The 21,266-nt window shown below is 43.2% G+C and overlaps 1 protein-coding gene across 18 annotated transcripts in view; it reads right to left on the reverse strand.

Annotated features, from left to right (window-relative positions):
- Positions 1-21,266, reverse strand: part of MAGI1 (membrane associated guanylate kinase, WW and PDZ domain containing 1) — a 294,035-nt gene that overhangs the window by 236,737 nt on the left and 36,032 nt on the right. For 6 of the 18 annotated variants that reach the window (XM_010718682.3, XM_010718685.3, XM_010718686.3 and 3 more), the window contains exon 1: positions 19,181-19,390. The exons of 5 other annotated variants lie outside the window; for them this stretch is intronic. In XM_010718682.3, coding sequence (XP_010716984.1) covers positions 19,181-19,301 — 121 coding nt within the window. In that variant the 5' untranslated portion in view covers positions 19,302-19,390. Of the gene's footprint in view, positions 1-19,180; positions 19,397-21,266 lie in introns of those variants that run through there. 7 more of the 18 variants (XM_010718688.3, XM_010718683.3, XM_019620188.2 and 4 more) reach the window with 4 other exon arrangements.

Below are 21,266 nucleotides of genomic sequence, written 5' to 3' on the forward strand. Positions count from 1 at the left end.
CTTTGGCTCAACTAGCTAACTAACAATGACTCACAATGCTAAAATATGATGTTCACAGTGGGTAGGCAGTTATACAGACATCTCCCTCAGCAAAGCCCATAGCAGCTGGCTGCTCCTGCGTTCACGGACAGGGAGCATGGAGGAGCAGAACAGCTCACTGCGCCCACCCTCACAGCGCCTGCAGTCCCTTCCCATCAGACCACACACATTTCCCTCAGCCCCCATCCCACAACTGAAGAATTTCTAAAGATTTTATACAATTCCCAGGCTCAAACACAAATATAATGTCAACAGTCCACAACAGACCTCCAGAAAAAACATATGCAAGATACACCTTATCTATTCCTGCTTCTTCTCAGGAAATAACAACCGCTTTTAGAAGAACCGCCTCACTGTACTTAAGAACTAGCATCATACAGCTGCATCCAAGGTGAGATGTGCTACAAAGCACCACTGGACAACTTCTCATGGCAGAACACAGAGCAGCAGTTGAAGCTACAGTACTGCTTGAATACACCTCCTAGAAAACCCAGCACCTTCCCAGCATCGAGGACACCACAGTAGGGTTCATTTTTAAAATGCTGTAAGAGAATCTGCTCAGAAAGCACAGTGACTAGGCATGAGAAATACCTATTTCAGAGCACTCACCTCTCCTTACAAAAACAATTATTACGTTCCAAGAAATCTGCTTGAAACATTCAGTGAAGGACCCGGAAGGGATGTTTCAGGGAGCACCTCCTTAGGACCACATTGGAGGACCACTTACAGTGATGCCTCAAAACACTGATGCTGTGTGTCAGCAGCACTGACCCACTTAATGGTGGGCTCAGAGGTTCCCCTCCATCCCTGCCAAGCTGGAAATCACAGTATGAAGTGGTATTAGCACTAGAATAAAGATCCAATTTGCATGGTAACAGTGGAGCTCTCCAAGACAAGGCTTGTCATCTTTGCTACGTGCTGGGTAACACCTACAACAAAAACACATGGTTTTGAGTGCACTCCTGAAATGTTTCACATTTCCTCATTCAAACAGGTATACAGAAGAGCAAACAAATTGATGAAACAAAGAAAACATGGGTATTGTAGTGTAATCCTTTTGTGATGCTGCTGTTCTGAGAATAGCAAGTAACAGCACTAAAAATAGTGATAAATGAATAAGGAAACGTATACTAGATAAAATGCTAGGAAGACAGGCTCTAAGGTTATATTGCTAGCATGGCACATGCTCAGATGGTCAGCTGGCAGACCAAGGCTTGTGAATCACATGCATCTGGTCTAGAGAAGTATTAGCAAAATTACACAGTTATTCAATTATATTTTCCTGTAAAGGATATTGCTTTCCTACAATATTTATTGTTTCCTGTCCAGGGCACAACAAGAAAACAGATAATTAAGACATCTGCAGATTATGTTCAAAAGGTACCACTACAAGTTGAAGGAAGGGTAGAACTAGATTTTTTTTTAATCTCACAGCAACCTGAGCTCTGTTGCAGTCCTTTCATAACTGGCACAGAAATGGTTTGATTGTGTGTTTTGTTGTTTTTTTTATTTTAATTATTGAACCATGTTCTTAGAACACATCAAAGGATTACACAGGAATAAAACAACCTGGTAATGCCATGAGCACGTTGCTTTCAAGAAGTACTGGTCACCAGGCAAACCAGGAGTCAAACCACCTTGTGTCACAGCGACCCAGCACCTCCTGCATACCCACATCCAGATAAGCATCACTTCATACAATGGCAAACTCAAGTCTGGAGAATTCTTCTCTCCTTGCCGCTCTCAGCATCAGTCTCCTTAGTAGACCTACTCAATACACAGAAATAGTGAAACATTCCCCCAAACAAACCTAATTATTCTTCTACATTTAGTGGTTATTAGGATTCATAACAGCATTTACAGTAATAATAAACACTCTAAAAACAGCCAGAGAAAGAGTTCAGTAATAAAGCCCTGCTCAGAAGCCACAAGTCTTGCAAGCAAAAGGTCCAGACTTCAGTTCTTTTATACTGCAACCTTCAGATTCCACCTAAAGTCACAATTTTCAAAGTTATCTCAACAGTAAGGGAATTTTCTACTGTTTCACACAGGCAGGAAACAGAGCAGGAGCTTAACTGCTAAATAAATGATTTGTTGCAACAATTAGAAATAAAATTAAGTCTTTCTGGAATCCCAGTGCAGCTCTGGCAGTACGCCCCAACCTTTGCTGCCAGCAGAACTGTGAGGAGCAAGCCAGATTTACCAGAATAAAACCTGTGCTGATCCTGAATTAGGAGCACTCTGCAAGGAACGGAGATCTTTCTTCAGCCTCCATACAAACATCAGTCATATGCGTTCTGCAGCCATCAGTTTTGGCAGGACTAATTCCATTTTCTTTTAATGACTTATTGGAGAGCTTTTTCTTGGAGCTGCAGTCGGAGGATATAAAGAATGACCTTCTTTCACAAGATCAGAGACATATTTGCACATAAACAGCTGAAAAGTACTGGTCTCAACAGTCTGCAGATGCCCATGATATAATAAGAGCAAATAAAAAGCTTATGACACTGTAACTCTGCACCAGCAAAGACATAAATCCTGCTGGAAGCACTGGAGTCAGATGGCTTTTGAAATCCCTCACAGGTTCTAAAATTCCTGGCAATGCACTGCAGGGCTGGTATTAAAACTCAAAATCTTTCTGTCAAACAAATACTGAAGCAATAAACAATGATAGTAAAGCAGAGACATACAGACATTTTAATCCATTGGTCAAGAAAATTGGTATCTCAAAGACAGTGTGCAGACCTGCTACTAGACCTGATCACGGAGACGCTGCAGATACTAAACATCCTCAAGGCCCTCTGCAACAACCACTCTCCTACCTCCTCTGCTGAGCAGCAGTGTTCTGCCTGGAACAACCATTAAAAAGCCAGAAATTGGGGACATACAACCACTTGCAAAGTCTACTGACCTGGCCACACAAAAACAATGTTTCACAAAGGGCTTTTTCATCACCTCTGCAGGCTACAGATGTGTGCCCAAAGACTGGAGATACATCCCAGGTTTGGAAGGCTTGGGCATCCGCAAGTCCTGCTAGCTGCCCACGCACAAGGAAACAACCCAGCAAAGACCTCAAAGCCTCTTTGCTCACAGAAACAGATTGAGAAGGGCTGAGATCCAACAGCCTTAACCTGGAGCAGAGACGGATCAAGTTATGGCTGAAAAACAGCACTTCTGGTAAATCCCCATGTCAACCACTAAGTCGGCATCCTTTTTAAAAATGCTTCTATGTCTAAGCACCTCATCCTTAAAGCCATGACTAACTTCCCGCTCCCTCATCCAACTTAAGGTGCATTCCCAACACTTTTAAAGGAAAATTGATAAAGATCAGATCAAATAGAGTTTCCATTAAGGCACAATATAATAGGACTCATTCTATGAGCAGACAACTCCAGCATCAACTCCAGCTACACCATCATTTAGCAGATAATTAATTTCAAAACAGGCTACAGCACAAACAAATCTGTGATTAAGTAAATGCTAACATAAAGAAAAGATAACTCTTACTATGAATCCAGTGGCACAGCTAGAGAAATGCTTCCTTAAATACATTCTCAGTAATCCCACAAAATGCACTTGACCTGTGCAGTATACCCAACAGTAAAATGCAAACATGATTCATTTTACAATAAGAATAGAATGGAACTCAAATACAGGGAGTTATTGAAAATTGAAAGCCTCTGAGTTTTCTTCATCTCAAGGAAAGCAAGCAAATGTTTGCTTTTTAGTCGAATGTCTAAGAGCAGCCATAGAAAGAATATCACTTTACAGAGTCTCTTTTAAGATCATGCATCATATTCCTCACTTCTAACAATTTTCCTTAGAAAATAGCAAAAAAAAAACAAAAAAACAAAAAACACCAACATATTATCTTCCTTCTGTTTGTTTGTTTGCTGTAAGGGCTGGAGAGCAGTTCTTAGTGTGAAATCTTTTCCAATGACACTGCAGACTGAGACTCTGATCTCTTTCACTAGCTAAATCCAGTCAGGTTTGGTGAACAGCCACAGAGGCATCAACACAGAAGTGCTCATTAAATCACCCCGTTAATTCACAAGGTGACACTGAGCAGTGGCTGAGCAGAGCAATGACTCAACACAGCACTCTGGTCACTCGAGAAATTAAAGATGTATTACTCATCCAGGTCTAATCTTCTATCAATATTTATGGGTAACAGATTCACACGGATCTGCAGCCTCCAGGGACCCAGGGATGATCTATTCTCATCTCCCTGTGTAACACAGGCCACATCACATCAATCAATTCTTCCTTGGTGTGTGCTTAAGCTACCGCATTTCCCTATACATCAATTATTGATTTAAACCCTTTCCCAACAAAGAATCCACTGTGGAGCACTTGATAAATTGCTTCAGTGGTTGATTATCTACCCCGTTAGAAAGGGCCTTCTATTTCCTGACAATGTATTACTTAGAAAACTACAGAGTTTTATTAAAACTGCCTTTTTTTTAAATCTTTAGCTAGTAAAGAATGAACTAATAGGAACATAACCTCCTATTTTTATATACTTGAACAAAGAGGGCATTGAAAAAGTAGTTGACGTATAGGGAAGATGGAGAAGAGATATTTCAAAAGACCTCCCAGGAGAACAGATAGCTAAGGGCACACGTACTCATCTCCAATATGCTCCAGGAGAGTCACTTCAGTTTAGCAAACAGTTAAAAATATTATATCCATGGAAAATGCACAAAAATAGACACACCTTTTAATACAGTTTACTGACCAGGACAACACTCCTTGCTCTGAAAAATGGGCCTGTCCTGCCATGGAAACCATTATGTCCTTGGTGCTGGTCTTTGTGATCACGAAAGCCTTGGAGCACTTCAAGAAAATCATATTATACACAAAAGGTTGAAGACTTCACCCAAAGGGCCAATAACTGAGTGAGGCTGCCCAGGCCTATCTGACCCACACCAGATGGGGATGAATTCCGCCAGGATTAAGGCCTAATAATGATCCATGCCAAAGTAACGAGGCAACATTCAGCACAATGAAATGAGGGAAGAGCCTCTCTCAGTTCTGGCTTCCCATATAAAACATCTCAGCAAGCAAAGAGTTACAAGTTACTTTTTTCTGTATGTGTCAAATATTTGAAGACATAAAACAAGCCAAGCGTGCATAAGCTTCTTCTGATGTATATAAAAAAATACATCATACTTAACCTTGGCAAATAAAAGTGATTGGGCCTAAGCCAGAATTTTTAAGACTTTCAGGATCAAACTTTAGTGCCGTGCCTAGATCATTTATTATAATAGTAAAAAAAAATAAAAATAAGAGAAGAAAAAATTGTTTGCAATTTCAAACAATTCTTTACTGAGCACTCTGCAACAAGCCTAGATCCCTGTCATGACCATTTCCTCTCAATAACATGGCAACACAAGCTTCAGGCTAGGCTTCAGAAAAGGGCAGGATCTCAGTACCTCTGTCACCAGCCTAAGCCAAATCCTTCAGGAGGATAGAATTAGCCTGCAGGAGGTGAGGTGTCCCACCCCAGAGGGGACAGCATGGCACTCCACAGCAGTTCACCCACTCCCTCTCCAACACAACACAAACGAGGGCCATGAACAGTCTGCATCCAAGTGCAGCACTATCACAGCACTCCCAGGACCATGGGGTTCACAGCAAGCAATGTATCAAGCAGGGACTTGGAGACTCCACCAAAGTAAGCCATTCGCTATTCGTAGGGCACATTTTAGGAGCTCCCATCATAGACTTGGGTCATACAGTTTGAAAGCCCTCAGCTGGTAGGAGATGACATTGAAGCCTTGGCTATTCTAGACTGCAAGTCTTCAGCCATAGCCAGTGTGAATGAGTGGAAAGAAAATTAAGCAGCTCATCTATGAGAGCTGATGAACAGGATTAACAAATAAGTGAAGGAAAATGACTAAGAGGATGTTGGTCAGTCTAGGCAGCAGCCTAGGCAGTAGCTGAAATAATGCAAACACTCTCCTTTCCTTCACCAACCCATTCCGTTTACAGTCTGCCGAATCAAAGTTTAAGCTACCATCAATTAATGTATTTCATTAAGACTGCCTTTAGGAGACAGCTTATTATTGCAGAGTCAGCTCCACCTGACTGCACATTATCCCCTGTTTTTTGGCATGGCTCCCTGCTGATGCCATGCTCCTAATCACACTGTATCTGGGCAGGGACAGGCCACGTCCTCCCAGCATGGACGCAAACATCTCCTCCACAGCTTCAAGCATTAGTTCTGTTACAAATTACTCACAGCAAAAATCTTAATGGAGCAAAAAGAGTTATGATTCAGGGGTGGCTCAGAGTCTACCTGTAGTTTTAGAGATAAAACTACCTTCTTAGCTGTTAAAAGTCCCTCTGAGAAGCAAACTGGTATCTATAAAAACCTTTGTCTTCAAAGCTTGGCATAATTTTTAAGCTCTGACATGAAATCCAGACAAAATAAATGCTCTCTAAACCCAGAATCATTTTATCAAATGATTATTATCAAACGAATTGCTTAATCTAAAAGTTACTCCAAGTGTAAAATGCCAACTTTGCAGTTAACATGATGATATCAAAAAGTGAGTAATACAGCTGGTGAACATTCCAAACCTGCCAACCTACTCATCATGAGAATGGGAGCAGGGGGGTTGCTACACAGGTTTAAGCTGTCAATAGATTTTATCCTAAGTTAGTTTTAAGCCAATCAAAACAGAATGTATGAGGATCTGTGCTTGACTCCAGGTTCACATGCAGCCAATTAACACTTTCATAATTCTAGAGAGAATTAACTCCCTCCTGACTGCTGTCACATTACAAAGCCAGCAAACATTCCGCACTCCTCTAAAGCAGGTGTCCCTCCTGGGTAGGAATGCTGCAGCAAGGGGAGGATGCAGAGGGGGGAGGATGCAGAGCTCTGTGATTCCAGAGCACGCGAGCATTCATCAAAAAGGTCAAGTCTATTGATCATGCACACAAGGGTGCCCAGGGGGCCAGAAACCCTGAGCTTGCTCACGTGCCCATCAGAAATCAGGCTGCAGAATGCTAGCAGGGTGAAAGGTTAACGAACTACAGGCCGAGGAAATAAAACAAGGACACAGATGACTGTAGCTCCTGGGGCAGCTCTGCTGCCTGGAGTCGTTCTCTCAGATAAAGGGATGCAGATATGCTCCAGGAGTTAAGAAATCAGGGTGCTACAGGGTACTTCCCTCCTATCAGTGGGGCAGTTAAAGTGCCCTCACGGACCCTTTTGCCCACCATCACCTAAATCCCCCATGGGAACAATGCAGAGCCCCCTCTTATTCTCCATCTGCAACAACGCTGAGGGGTTTGCAAGCCCAAGAGGAAGAATCCCTCTATTGTCAGCTCCATTGCTCAGTTTTTTTGTGGCAGGCTGTTCAGGGTTGAAATCTAAATCAAACAAAATCTAAATGAGGTTCATTGTTTTCTTAAAAGGACAACAGATGTTTCAATTACACAAACTTTGTGGTACCACGTTTATGTCAACACTATAGATACCTGTAACAGGACAGTACTTACCGGAAAGAAAAAAAAAAAAGGACATACTAGGTTTCAAGTGTGACAATCAAAACCATAAAACAATTTTTTTTTTCTAATCCAGGGGTATAAAGCTCTCAGTTGATTCCAGTGGATACAGATTCTGGGTCTTTCTAGTGTTACCTAATCAGAGCATCCTAAAATACATGAAAATAAGTAATTGAAACAAGCAGCTACAAACCCAAGGTGCCAGAAACACCTAAATAATCAAGGGTCTTCCCATTACAACTTGAAAACCACTTCAGGACAAACTCAGAAATATCTAGGCACTACGTAAAGCTGCTGCTGGCTCAGTCACACGTGGTAGGCAGAAAAACGATCTGATATCTGGAATTGCTTTTTACAGCTGGTGTGTTAAGGTGAGAGACTTAGGAAAATATGAATGCAATGCAAGACTAAACCAAACAAAAAGCCCCAAACAATTCACAGCAAGTACGCTGCCAGCACTTAACCAGGTAAATGAAATTAGCAAGATAGCAACTAGCAAAACAATTAAGTCCTCAAAAAAACAAGCAAAACAAACAAATTTTCAACTCTATAAATGCAAAGAAGTTGGCATCACATCCTCTGGTTTTAACAATACAATATGTTTATCCATTTCTCCATGGCATACGAAACTTAACTCAGTATGAAAACAAATCACTGAAAGTCTTGGCAGATTAGCAAATGTCAGATCAAATTAGGCCTTCTCCAAGACTATGCAGGGCCTGTACACATTTATCACAGTCTAACAGATTCTTTGCTTTCTTGACATGAATAGGTCAGAACAGCCCAGAGACAAAAGGCAGGAAGATCAGAGGACTCCAAGTGCACAGTTTTGGGAGGCCACTTACTGTCAGGCTTTGCTTTATGTATTGCTGGGCTTTGCTTTACAGCTACAGTTATTCACAGAGAAATGGTTTTGGAGACAGGTAATGCTACAGGAGACAGCAAACACCAAGAGAAAGTAGCTTTATGTTCTCAAATCACTCTCCCTGCAAAACTCCACAGGCCCAGCTCTAACAGGCAACGCAGATCCCAGTCTGTGAAACTGCTGTACTCTGCACACGCAAACATACCAGGCAGGTTTCAGATTACTTGCAGAAACTGGAGAGATTCCTGAGCACTGCACAATGGGGACACGTCCCAGGAACTTTACCCAGAGCTCAGGAGCATAAAGCCACTGGGCTCAAGCAGCACACACGCATGCCTTCTTCCAAAGCCCAGACTGTTCTATCACCCAACCTGTTACTCCCTATGGAAAACCAAGCTACACAGATCATGGAGATGTACCCCAGCCCCAGAAAAAGCTGTACAAAAAAACTGGGGATGAAGGAAGAAGACAACCTACCAACAGGAGGTCTGGAACATGATCACAAACCAGTCTTTTCCACCTGATGGAGAGAACCAACTTCCCTGTTGCCCTCCTGCCGAAGATAATACAGGAGCACCCTGGGCTCAGCATCCATCATCCACCCTTCTCTCCAGCACTTAAGCCAAATCTTACAGCATCTGCACAACTCTTAGAAAAGATTGATGGCTCTAGCTTACCATGCTATAGTCATCAGGCATAGCCTCTTCTCTCCAGAGCTAGATGCCTCTGCTGGTGGTCCCAAAAGCCTTGCAATGGATGCTGTCCCAACAAAGACCTTCTCACAGCTTAAGTCAGAGCTACTACTACCAATCTTCTCCTTCCCCTCAGCCACTAGGGAATCATTTGTCATGCCGGATGAGATGATTGGTAGCAGGAGGGATCTAGCATTTCACATCAGCTCCTCAAAGGAAAGAGCAAAATCCAGCCCACCACCCCCCTCCCTGGCCCCTAATACTCTCCAGTGGATTCAGGTGCAGGTAATTAAGCAGAACAAGTTGAAGCACAGCTCAGTAAGTTATTTAAACCTACACTTAGCTCAGAGAGCCCCAGGTTCTCCCAATTTCCTTAGTGCTACCCACAGACAGGCCAGTACCTACCTCTGCTCTTGTGCTGGGCAACAGGAGGTCTGGATTTAGGAATTCACCAGACTGATCCCTGCTAGGACAATCTGTGCTGCAAGAGTCCTTCAAGTGCGGACTTCCTTCATTTACGTTACATTGTATCATAACTTAATGGCTCTTATTACATAAACTGTTTCTAAAAATCACGGTACAATTAGTTCCAAAAAACACGGAAATATCCACCAACTTGAATTCTCATTAAGAAGATAAAACTATAAACAAGAATATAATTATTTTCAATAGATCGAACAGCACACACTGTTCATAAAAACAATTGCTAGGTTTTTAGTTAGCTTTTTGTTAGGCAGGATCATCTTGTGCTTTTTATTTAAGGAACACAATGGTGGAGAACAGAACCATTACAATACATAATGCAACTGTGCTTGGATGGTTACTTTGCCATTTCAAAGGAAAATCAGGGACACAATAATGTTTTATTGTTTTTCTTCTAAAATACACAAGCGAACAATATACTACTTAAAAACAATTTCTTGTAAACAATGTTAATGGCAGAAGAAAACAATACCTTAAGAAATAAAATGAACTTATGTCCTCCGAGAACAAGTTATCATTTTGACTTGTTGATTCGAAATAAATGACTTATTAATGCTTAAATCATTTAGGAACTACAAACACAACGATCTATAAGTAAAGATAGGGGAGCATACAGAAACATAATATAAATATTTGGGATTTTGTTGCAGCAAAGGACACACAATTTCATAGCCACGTGGGGAGAGGTTTATAGTACTGCCCTTTCTGGTGGCACCAACAGTAACCAGGCTAAGAATGTTATTATTTTCAAGGAAGCAAGGAAGCAAAGAGGCTTTTTTTTTTTTTTTTAAAGGGAAAAAAGAAAAAAAAAAAACAAAAAACAAACAAACAAAAAAAACACCCAGCAGCTTTTCTTGGTAAGTCTTGCAGCTTGTAAACTTGATTTACTAAATATAAGCCAGAGCCAAAGCTGCCACCGGCACTGAGCATGCAGACATGCGCTGCAAACTGGGCTGGCTGATGGGGAACCCTGCCCTCCCAGCCAGCAGACAAGGAACCTAATGAGAAACAAACCAAATAAAGGTGAGCTCTCAAGATGGCTCCAAACGATGGGCTCAGAACGGCAGTGAACAAAGAGGAGCAAGTGCAGCAGCCGGGGATGCACCTTGAGAAGCGCCTTTCAGATCCACTCCCTCTTACTTAAGCCTCTTCCTTGCATCTTAGGGAGAAAAAGGAAACAAAACGAGCCCTGGAATTCAGTTACTCCATTCAAACCCATGCTTGGCACTCCTTACCTGCCTCCTTTCCCACTCACTCATTCCATTTTGGGATCCCCAGACAGACAGACAGACAAGCTGCTGGAGGAGGGTGGGAAACAGGCACTCGTCTGCTCCTACCTGCGTGCAGGAGCACGGAGCATGCTCCAAATTCCTCACCAGCTGGCTTTCAAGGGGAAAAAAGCTTCCCTGAAAGCAGATTAGAGTTGTCCCTGTACCAGCAGTAGATGAGCTGTATCCTGGATCCGTTTCAAAGCATTTAAACTTAAAAGGGGATAAAGTAGTGAGCAAGTTGCACACAACAATAGCTTGTTTTAAGAACTGCCTATAAATCAATTCATATGAACAAAAATCTTACGGAGCAAAAATGAGGAGATGAGGGTCCCGATTCAGGCACTGGTACAACACACCTGCGTGTTCAGTAGTGCCTCAGTTTCCCACCTATAAACAGCAGCTGGAAATGCCTGGCTTATTCCTTCTTTTACTTGTCCTGCCCATAAAATATTTGGATAACGCTCAGGCTTTTACAAGGCGTTTTTACAATACCTAAGACAACAGGGCCTTGACCTCTATTAGAGCTGCTAAACAGTTTCACATTGCTTGCATTACTGTAAAGCCAGAACTTAAGCAAATAAGGAACAGATCCCAAGTGACTGTCAAAAAAGTCTCTTCCAGCATCCAAACAGTGACAGCAATGTAATCAAAGCTGCAGGAGCCAAAAGATGAAATCTCACAGATCAGAAAGGGAAATGGGCAGAAGGATGAGAGCAGCGTGCTGCTTCCCTGTGGCTGTAAGAGCACATTTGGTTCAGGGACTACTGCTTCCCCAAAGCTGAAGGCTGCCAGGAATCTCACACCAGAAACAGATCCAATTTCCACATAGCTTCCTTCTGTCCCTCACACTTCAGCAAGAAAACCCATTCCTCTTGCTGCCCATTTGACAGCAGATGCCCACTATGTGTCTGTATCACACCTCATGTGAAAAATCCTAAATCAGCCAACTTCCCACACACATTCTGTTGATGAAAGACACCGGTGCCAGCTTGGCCAGACAGCCTGATCTGGACCAGGGATCCTGCATGTGCCTGAACCAGGTCTTCCAATCTGCAAACATGGTCCTCTAATAGAGCTAGGAGGAGCAGGAGCAGCCACAGCACAGCTGGGTAGGAGGGGAGCAGTGCTTCCAGTACCCACCCACAGGCAGAAGCCACTAGGCTCTAATGCAAACACCTCACTTCCCTGTCTCCAGGTCTTTCCCAGTGCTCACAAGAGCTATGATATCAGGCCACCTCATTTTCCTTTGACATTTAGCACAGGTTAAACTGCTTGAGGAGTAAATTTGGCTAAGGATAAGTCCTGCACAGTAATACCAAAGTATCAAGGAAAAGAAGAGACACAGTGAAATAAACTCCTGAGAGTCAGACACTGGAAACAAGCCACCTGTGTGCTTTCACAGTCAATACATTGAAGGTGATTAGACAAAAATTCAAAATATGTGATGCAAAGGGTAAAAGACTTGTTCTGCTGCCTTCACCGTACCTCACAGAATCATTAACGTTGGAAAAGAGCTCTAAGATCACTAAGCCCAACCCCAACCCACCCCACCATGCCTGCTGACCACATCCCTCAATGCCACATCTCCATGATTCTTCACCCCCAGGGATGGTGACTCCACCACCTCCTGAGCAGCCTGTGCCACTCTTCCTGATAAAGCACTTTACTTGATAAAGCAAACACCACCCTTTAGAGTACACCTCTTGTCAGGGCTGAGTTTTCAGTTTCTTAAGACTGAAAGAGATCAAAGCCAGATTGGCTTTACTGTAAGAGCATACGGTGATTATGGTTGAAACCCTTTCTTTATAAAGGTCTTTTCCATGGCTCTTTCTCAAAAACAAACAAACAAAAAAGCCTTTGGCTTGAAATACCTTTTAAAAAACCTTAGCCTGGAAGGATGCTGCAAAGGGCGCCCATCTGATTGGCTCTCTGGGCTACCAGAAAAATGAAAGCTGCACTTCTATCAGGCAAAAACTGTTTGTTCTCTTCTTACGCTCTAAATATTTTCATAAGTGAGTTTTAAGTCTTCAAGCCAGATGAATATGATGTATTCAAAGAGTAAGATTTCTAGCAAAGGGAACAAAACACACAAGAAACACACAAGTATCCAACACTGGGGAAGGACCCACCTGGCTTTGCAATCTGTAAAGGAAGCACCTAGAATGGGAAAGGCTTGCAGCACATCTCCAGGTGCTTTCATCTATGGCTTTTACAACAGCAGCTTGGCAAAGAGCAAAATCCATGTTTCTACAAAGAAGCTACTTGCATTTCCTCGTGATTTTGCCTTTAAAAAGTCAGTAATTGCAGCAAATAAAGTTTTATCAACTGTGGCAGAAAATAAACTTCAAAATACAATCATCTGCATGTGTGCGAGGAGCTTTAATAAGGCCACACTGTTAAGCAAGACAGCCTGCTGCAAGTTATCCAATCTCAACACGCTCAGTTCTGAGCAAATACAGCACTGAACATCTCCTTAATGACTTCAGTGCTGCCAAGACTGATGATTTTCCCATGTATTTGCTGGTTCTCTAAAAAAAATTCAGCTCCCGGAGTCATGAGATTAAGTAGAAATATGCACTTTTATTAAGTAAAGGTTTTTAGATCATCATTTTTGCCCAAGAAATAAAAAAAATTAGCCTTTACATTAGAATATCCTGGAGCAAAAAACCCTTCAGCATTTGCCTTTGCTTTAACTACTGGGCATATGAGGTGCTAAGTAAGCTAAATCCTTTCTTTTCCTTTGTTTTTTTTTCAAACTCAATTCAAGGCTTTCATGAGCATAAATATATATATATTATAAATTTATGCTCAGAATAATTCTGAGCTGTAAGTAAATTCAAGGAAATGAGCTCTCCAGCATTACTTCAGTAAGATGAAACAAGGTGAGACTCATAAAATAAGCTCCAAATGATTCTCCTCGTTCTTCCTGCCATGCCAGTGTTCTTTCTTCAAAATAATACAAATTTTAAAAAAGAACAACAATCTGAAGAGCTGTAAATGCACAGACAAAACAGGGTCCGTATCTCACTTTCAGCCCTTTGGCCCCAAATCCTAGGCACCATCCCCTAGAGACCAAAGTCTCAATCAGAGCCAGAGAGTGCTGTCTCCTGGTGCCTGCCAATCCTGACCCATCTCTGGAAGCGAAACACTAAAAGAAAGGAATAATAATAAAAATGAACCCCTGTGCCCCAGCCTGGCTTGTGATGGGGCAGCGCGGTCCCAGTGCTGAGCTGCAGCTCCCAACAGGCCCTAAGGGCAGGGACAGACCCAAGGCACATCTCCATGCAGGCCAAGCATCCTTGGGGCTACACCAGGCAGGGACCAGCCTCTTGATGTTTCTTTTCCCCTCTGCTCTCCCAGCCCTTTCTTGGGCAGCCTTCCAGGCGTGAAGAGAAGCCTTTTGAAAATTCACCACCTTCCTCCCCTGGTTCACTTCCAAACCTCAGGGAAACGAGGCCAATAGCAGCCCTTCTTTCTCTCCCAGTAGCAGGAGCAGATCAAAGCTCCCCCATCATTTCTCCATCCACGCTCAAGCTCTCCCCTCCAGCTCTGAGGAGAGCCTCAGAGCAGTGGTTTGGGATCCTCTTCTCCCTCACAGCGACAGCAGCCCTATGAGGCAGGTCTGTGCCCCCCAGCCAGGACCTTTCTGCAGCAGCAGGAGGCTCCCAGCACTGAGCGTCCTCACCTCAACTCTTCACCCGGCTCATTAAGAGGTTCCTCCCCGCTGCCCCCCCTTCGTTAACCTCCACAAGCACTAATGGGCTCCTTTGCAAACCCAGTGCACACTCGGTAGAGCACGGCAGGCTTCAAACACTGATGTTCTCATGCATATACAGAAAAGCAAATTTTACTCTAAATAGAAGTGGCAGCTTCTAATTTAGGAATATACAATTTGACTGCTAGGCACAACAAAAATTACCTATTTCCTATGCAGGCAAACAGGCTGTTGTAATGCCAGCTCAGTGTGCAGTTTCAAAATAAAGGCTACCATCTTCTGCTTTGCATGGGTCCCCTCTGCCATTAACCCTTTCTGCTCAGGCACCCTGCCTAGAAACCCCATGAGATTTTTTGTGGATGAATTTCACTCCCTCCACTAAAACCATCAACCAGTTGCCATGAGCAATGCAAGAATTATTTCATAGTCAGGCTGCCCATCAGGCTAAGGGCAGGGATCAGAATCCTACGGTATTCGAAACACAAGGCAGAGCTTCTCATCTGCCCCATTCGTCCGCTCTAATTAAAAAAGCTTGCAGACTTCATTACACGTGCATGCACATATCTCAATACACATACGTACATATACAACCCTATAAAACACAGATTTACACCATGCACGTCATCACTGCAGAGACAAGTGAGCATTTTGCATGCACATCACCCACAGACCGAGCAAAGCTCCTTCAGACAGCCCCGCAGAGGTGTCTGCGGTCAGTGGGCTCCCCAGCATGCACAAAGCTTTATCCGCTTTATTCTGCAACCTGCTGAATTACCAGAATATGTTCAGCTGTTACACACCGACCCCAGAGCCATAATCCTCCCCCCAGCAGCTGTTCCATGTGCTGGGGTATTTACAGCAGGCTCTATGGGTAAAACAATGGACACTTCCCAACTCGGGGCTGGGGGAGGCAGAGCACAGCCTGTGCACCCCACTGCAGCATCCCTGCCTGCAGCACCAGCACACACTGCAAACAGCCACACAGCTGCATCCAGGGCTTATGGAAATTTCAAATGTCTCCTCAGTGGCATTAAAAAGCTGTTGACTTCCAGCACATCAAGCAGCAGAGACTGCAATTCAGTGTTTAAAGGGTGATTAAATGCAAGCAACTTAAATTATATATCCCAAGTTGCTGGAACCAAGACTATTTAAAACTCACCATCCATCCCCTATTTCCTCCAACACTGATTACTATCCACTAAGAGATGAGCATTTTACAGGCACTGAACCACAGATTTATAAATTGGAGATAATTAAATTGGTTTCCAGTACAAATAAATTAAAACTTTCCATTCCATGGGCCATCTGAGAATGCTTGGAGAGTCAAAGTGGACGTTTTCATACCTGAAAACTTGCTGCTAACTTAGGCACAAGTTTGGAGTTATTTCAGAGTGGATTCATACCAGACATTTGCTGTACTGGTGAATAACCTCAGACAGACTCAGGAGCTATCATTAAATCTCCTACACACAGCTCTGTAATAAAGCTCCATACAGCTGACAAAAAAACTCGCCTGTTTCTCCTTGATAAAGACATGGAGCAACTTGCAAGATGCTGCCTTTCAGGTTTCAAGTAGCTGCATGATTCCCTGGAGCAGTGATGAAGGCACAGCCTCTCTTCCTAACCCTGATGCCAAACCACCCTGGGCAGGGACAGTGGGAGCAAAGCCCCCTGAAAGCCTTCATTGCCCTCCACTTTCCCTGACATTTTCAAGCCAGAAAAAAAAAGCACAGTATTGATCTCACCACCTGACAGAAATGAGAGAGACTCATTAAGCACGGAGATCTCGGGGAAGGAGTCTCCAAGGAATTTTATTCACTTGAATGAGGGCCCTTGTAAAATGCCAGGAGGTAAAGGGGAAAGAAAAAAAAAAGAAAAAGAAAAAAGCCAAATCCTAGTTCTTCACTGTCAGCTGGTATCTCCCTGCACTCGTGGGAACACAGAGCATCGCAGACTCAAAGCAGAGGCTGGGAGATGCTTGGAGGGCTGTGCCTGTGGGCATAAAGCAGGGGGAGAGCAGAGGCAATGCAAACAGGAGCAAATATCAACAGTGACTGATGACACACAGCAAATAAACAGCAATGTAACAGCTTTTGCAATTATAATTCAGACAAAAACAAACAAAAATGACAACCCAGCACAACAAAAGGGAGGATGTCAGGAGGGGACCGCAGGGACTCCACCACATTCACATCTGTTGCTATCATAACATCCCAAACAGGCAGCTCCAGAAAGCAACAGTCAGAGGGCAGGAAATACGGACGGTGCAGCAGCAAATTCTTGTGATCTACATCTGTGCTTGAAGTGTTCATGGCCACACTGAGAGCTGAATTTATATCCCAAATCCTTGTAACAGCCCACAGTGCTGCTACTGGTTTTGACCCCATCCACAGAAAGCACCTCTTGGGACTGAAATAGAGAGTCCAAGGGGGGTTCATAAATAAAATAGACCTTGTAGGAAGGAGTAGTACGGGAAGCAACAGTTTGGAGGGAAAGCCTTCAATAAGAAGTGCCGTGTTTAAGTGAGATGCCTCTAAAAAAACTCCCACGTCTTCCTCAAAGCTTTTGTCACTGCTGGAGGTGAGCTGGGTAGTCCAACTGAAAATAGACATTCTACCTGTACAGAGCGTGGCCCAGTGCTCGCATGGAGGAGAAGGAGTGGATTATGGGGAAATCATATATCTGGACCCCATGGAGACAGGTTTAATGCACACCATCCGTGACAGGCATCAGTTTAACTGCTCTGCAAATCCTCCCCTGAAACAGTCACAATTTCTTTTGCTATTGCTTCATTACCCTCACAGTAAGAAATTTTTCCCCCTCTACTCACCTCGAATATTCTTTTCAGGGAAATAAAGGCATTTTCCCCCAGTGGGTCCTAAAAAGTGATCATTATCCTTTTTACAGAAATCTTGTGTCAGAAAATGAATTGTCTGCACTCAGGCTTGTATTTCCAACTACAATTCCTTCAACATACCCTCTCAAGCCTCATCCGTTTTCTGAGCCTCTGATCTGCACGGTCCATTTCCAGCCTCACCACTGAGATGGTCCTCCTTCAGCCACACACTGCCCAGCATCGTTCAGTGCAGTGGGAAGTAATAATCAGCCACGTGTTATGCATGACACTTCTGTAATGATGCCTTGGAGAGAGATTTTACTCCTATTTCAAAAAAAGGAAGACCTTGGGATGCTGCTGACATGTGAGCTGGTCATATCCAAAGCTCCTCTTGAGCATAAAGTGTTTATCCTCTTACAAAGGGAAGTTGGACAGATATACCTTTATCATTTATCATTTTATTCTTCCTCCCCATAGCTGCCCAAGTTAGCTTTTCTTTCAGACCACCTCCTCCTCCTCTTCGATATTCACAAATTCTTCTGGAACTTCTTTAAGGAACCAAGGTCAGATTCCCCGATCCTCCACTTTCTGGCTCTTCTCTTACAGATCTGGTGTAAGATTTGCTCTGCTTCTCTTTGGTCCCCACCACATCCTCCACAGAACACTGATGGCAATCACCAACAGTTCAGAGATTGATGAGACTGGTTTTCTTCAAGTAATCTACAATAATGTCATCAGGCCTGGCTGACATCAGTACTAGGCAATATCTTATTTATCTATTCATATTCCCTACTTGAAAAACGCTACGTGTATGTATCCGTAATTAACATTACATTTTGTGAGGGCCAAAGCAGAGGAAGCACAAAGCACATCAGCCTTTCATGATCCTCATCTCCCCAGGCTTGCTCTGCTCTTCTATGACCTTTCTCACACATACCACTATTTTTGCAAGAACTTCCCCCAGTTTGGGAGCTTTCAAATAAGGAGTTCTTCCACTAGAGGGCACAAAGACAACTTCTGCTAAATGAAAAACTAACATTAGAAGGACTACAATATAATTATTACCACCTTACCAGAGGTATCACAAACACCAGTAAATGAACACTTAATATATCGAGGTGTAGCTCATACCTTCCATTTGTTGCACCACCAAAGACCTCTAAAATAGCAGAGATTGAAAGAACAGAAAATCAAAAGTGATGCTGCTCTGACCAGATCTCCTATATAACACTAAACATGTTTAGAGTTCCTCAGTGCCCACAACTTTTCGTTAGCTACAGACTACAAGATTTAGACAGCACTGGAGAAAGAAAATCTATCCTACTGTTTTCTAAGTTCAGCATTTAGTCGCTGAACTTCTTGCTGTTGATTCGTCTATCAAAAGAAGTTCCCTAGATCTTCTGTTTGCAGATACATTTAGATCATCAGTCACCTCCCGTATTGGGTAAAGAGATTATAGGCTCTCAGGCTCATCTATACAAAGCAGCCTTTTCAACTTTGAAGCTTGCCTTGCAAACTCCTCGCTAGTTATATTCATAATTCTGACAGTTTAACCAGTTCCTCACGAAGCCATGGTGAGGATGATGTTTATACAAACACAAATAAACTCACTGAGATAGAGATCAAGTTGAACATCTGACTGACGACACAAATCCAACCAGCAAGACGTTAGTGACAATTTCAAAGCATCTCCAGAGTTCTGTGGCCCTGGGGATTCATCAGCCTCCCCAGCTCTGACAGCTACAGGTGCCTTGAACCTACCTTGCTCATTCCTGTACTTTCGAGATCCCGACCTTCCAGGGCCCAGGCCAAGGAGATGCGTGATGGCCTGGTAACCCACTCGTGTCCGTGCATCCAGACGCAGGGCCACGCTCCCCTCCATGGCCAATGTCCCCCTCTCCGAGTGCAGCAAGCTCTGTTCTCTGCCCTCCTGCTGCCTGTGCACTTCCACTTACAGAAGGTTTGGCTTCAACAGAGTCAGCCCAGAGACTTTTGCTAATGGAAGAAGAGAGACAATAGCAGCACGCAGGTGCTTCCTCCCATTTAAAGTGTTTACTTGTGCAGCTCAACACAGTGACGTTATTGTGAATTAGAGCTGCATGCTGTTTCACAGAGTTCAAAAGGCAGCATGTAACAAAAGAAAACCCAAAATACTGCTTATTAAATTAAACGCTGCAGATTCAATACTTTTTTCTTTCCTTTTAAACTCTGCTTCCTTTGCTAACGCCAAGTAAGAGGGTTTTTCCAACCATACAATTAAAGTGGTTTGAGATGGGAAGTGATACAGACTGTACCAAAAACAAATAAACAAAAAAAAACCCTAATAAAAGCAAAGAATTTATCAGCCTATCTCCACTGCCTGTGCAGCAGGCTCCTCATGGCAATGAAGGACAACGCTGTCAGATGCTGGGGAGGGCTGAACTTCAGACTGTTATGGCAGTCCAAGAAAAAGCAAGAAGATGAAGAGGAAAGGGACAGTATGGCTAAGCCACAACACAGAGTTAAGGAAAATGCCAGCCTGAAAGTGAAACAGCGGCCTATTTGTTTTATGAGATCCAGCAAGTAATTCAGCTGTATTCCACAGTAAGCCATTTGGCTTAGGACTGAAACCAGAGGGGAAAAAAAGAGCATCTGATTCTAATTTTGTTGTCTTAAGTTTATGTTACATGAATCAAGATGTTTACTAGAGGTGCCAGACACTCAAATCCATGGTTGGACCTTGTACATAGGAAGTATCAGATGTACTGAACATCTCGCAGTTCCCTGTGCAGCCAGTGAAGGCTCAAAGATACTCAGCACTTGACAGCAAAATAACAACAACAATAAGAACAATGTCAAGATGCTTTTTGTAGCAAAAACATAAAAATCCAACTGACAGACATCAATTTGTAAAAATCCCAATCTTCTCATAACACAACCCTTTTATTGTTCTGGAAATTTCAAACAAAATATCCTTATATTCAAGATTATGCAGCTTAAGAATTGTACCTCTATCCCACATGAAACTGCACCAAAAAGGAAAAAAAAATGCCAGAAATGCCACAAGCAATACCACACATAATGAACAGAACTGAGTCCTTTCATCTGAGAGCAGCATTCTCCTGCCCACTCCCCACAGTCGCTGCTATTTCAGAAGTGCTTCCATTGATTTTCTTGCTTGGTGGGAGCGGGCTGGATGGGATTCAGCACTTTGTTCTCTGCTCTCATTTTCCGAGAGGTCCTGTGGGATGATTGCTCTGAGAGAATGAATGTCAGTTCCAGATTCCTTCTACTGTCTATCACTAGTGACACTAGAAACAGCAATTAAAATCCTTCTCCCTGTTGCTCTGTCACAAATGTGTGCTAGAAAGTAAGTAGCAAGTGCCATCTCTTCTGATGAACGTGGCAGTAATGCAGTGACTTAACATCAGCAGGTTAATCATCTGTTGAATTGTTTTCATGCAGCTCAGCAATGCCATGTCCACATTATTAGACATCTCCTTGAAATAACTCAGAACATGGAGGATATGTGCCTAAAAACAGCTGCAGCAGCTCACGAGCTCAACTGTTCGTGGACAGTTTGGACCAAATCCATTCTACCTGTGCTGAAACAGCCCCTCAGCCCTGTCCTCTCCTTACCTCACGCTCATCTGAAACAGCACCAGCAAACAGCTGACAGTTTGTAACCTCCTAAACCACCATCTGCTCTTCAAACAAATCTCTGGCAAGCAAAGGACAAAGGAGCACCTGCAGACTCCTCTGAGTTACCCACAAAAATGAAGTCAAGTCCCTGTCTGCACAGCGTTATCATGTGTGAAGTCAAAGACAGAATAAGTGCTAAGCAATGCCTGCCCCCAAGTGCCCAGAC

This window comes from Meleagris gallopavo, chromosome 14 (assembly GCF_000146605.3).
Source record: "Meleagris gallopavo isolate NT-WF06-2002-E0010 breed Aviagen turkey brand Nicholas breeding stock chromosome 14, Turkey_5.1, whole genome shotgun sequence".
Lineage (NCBI taxonomy): Eukaryota > Metazoa > Chordata > Aves > Galliformes > Phasianidae > Meleagris > Meleagris gallopavo.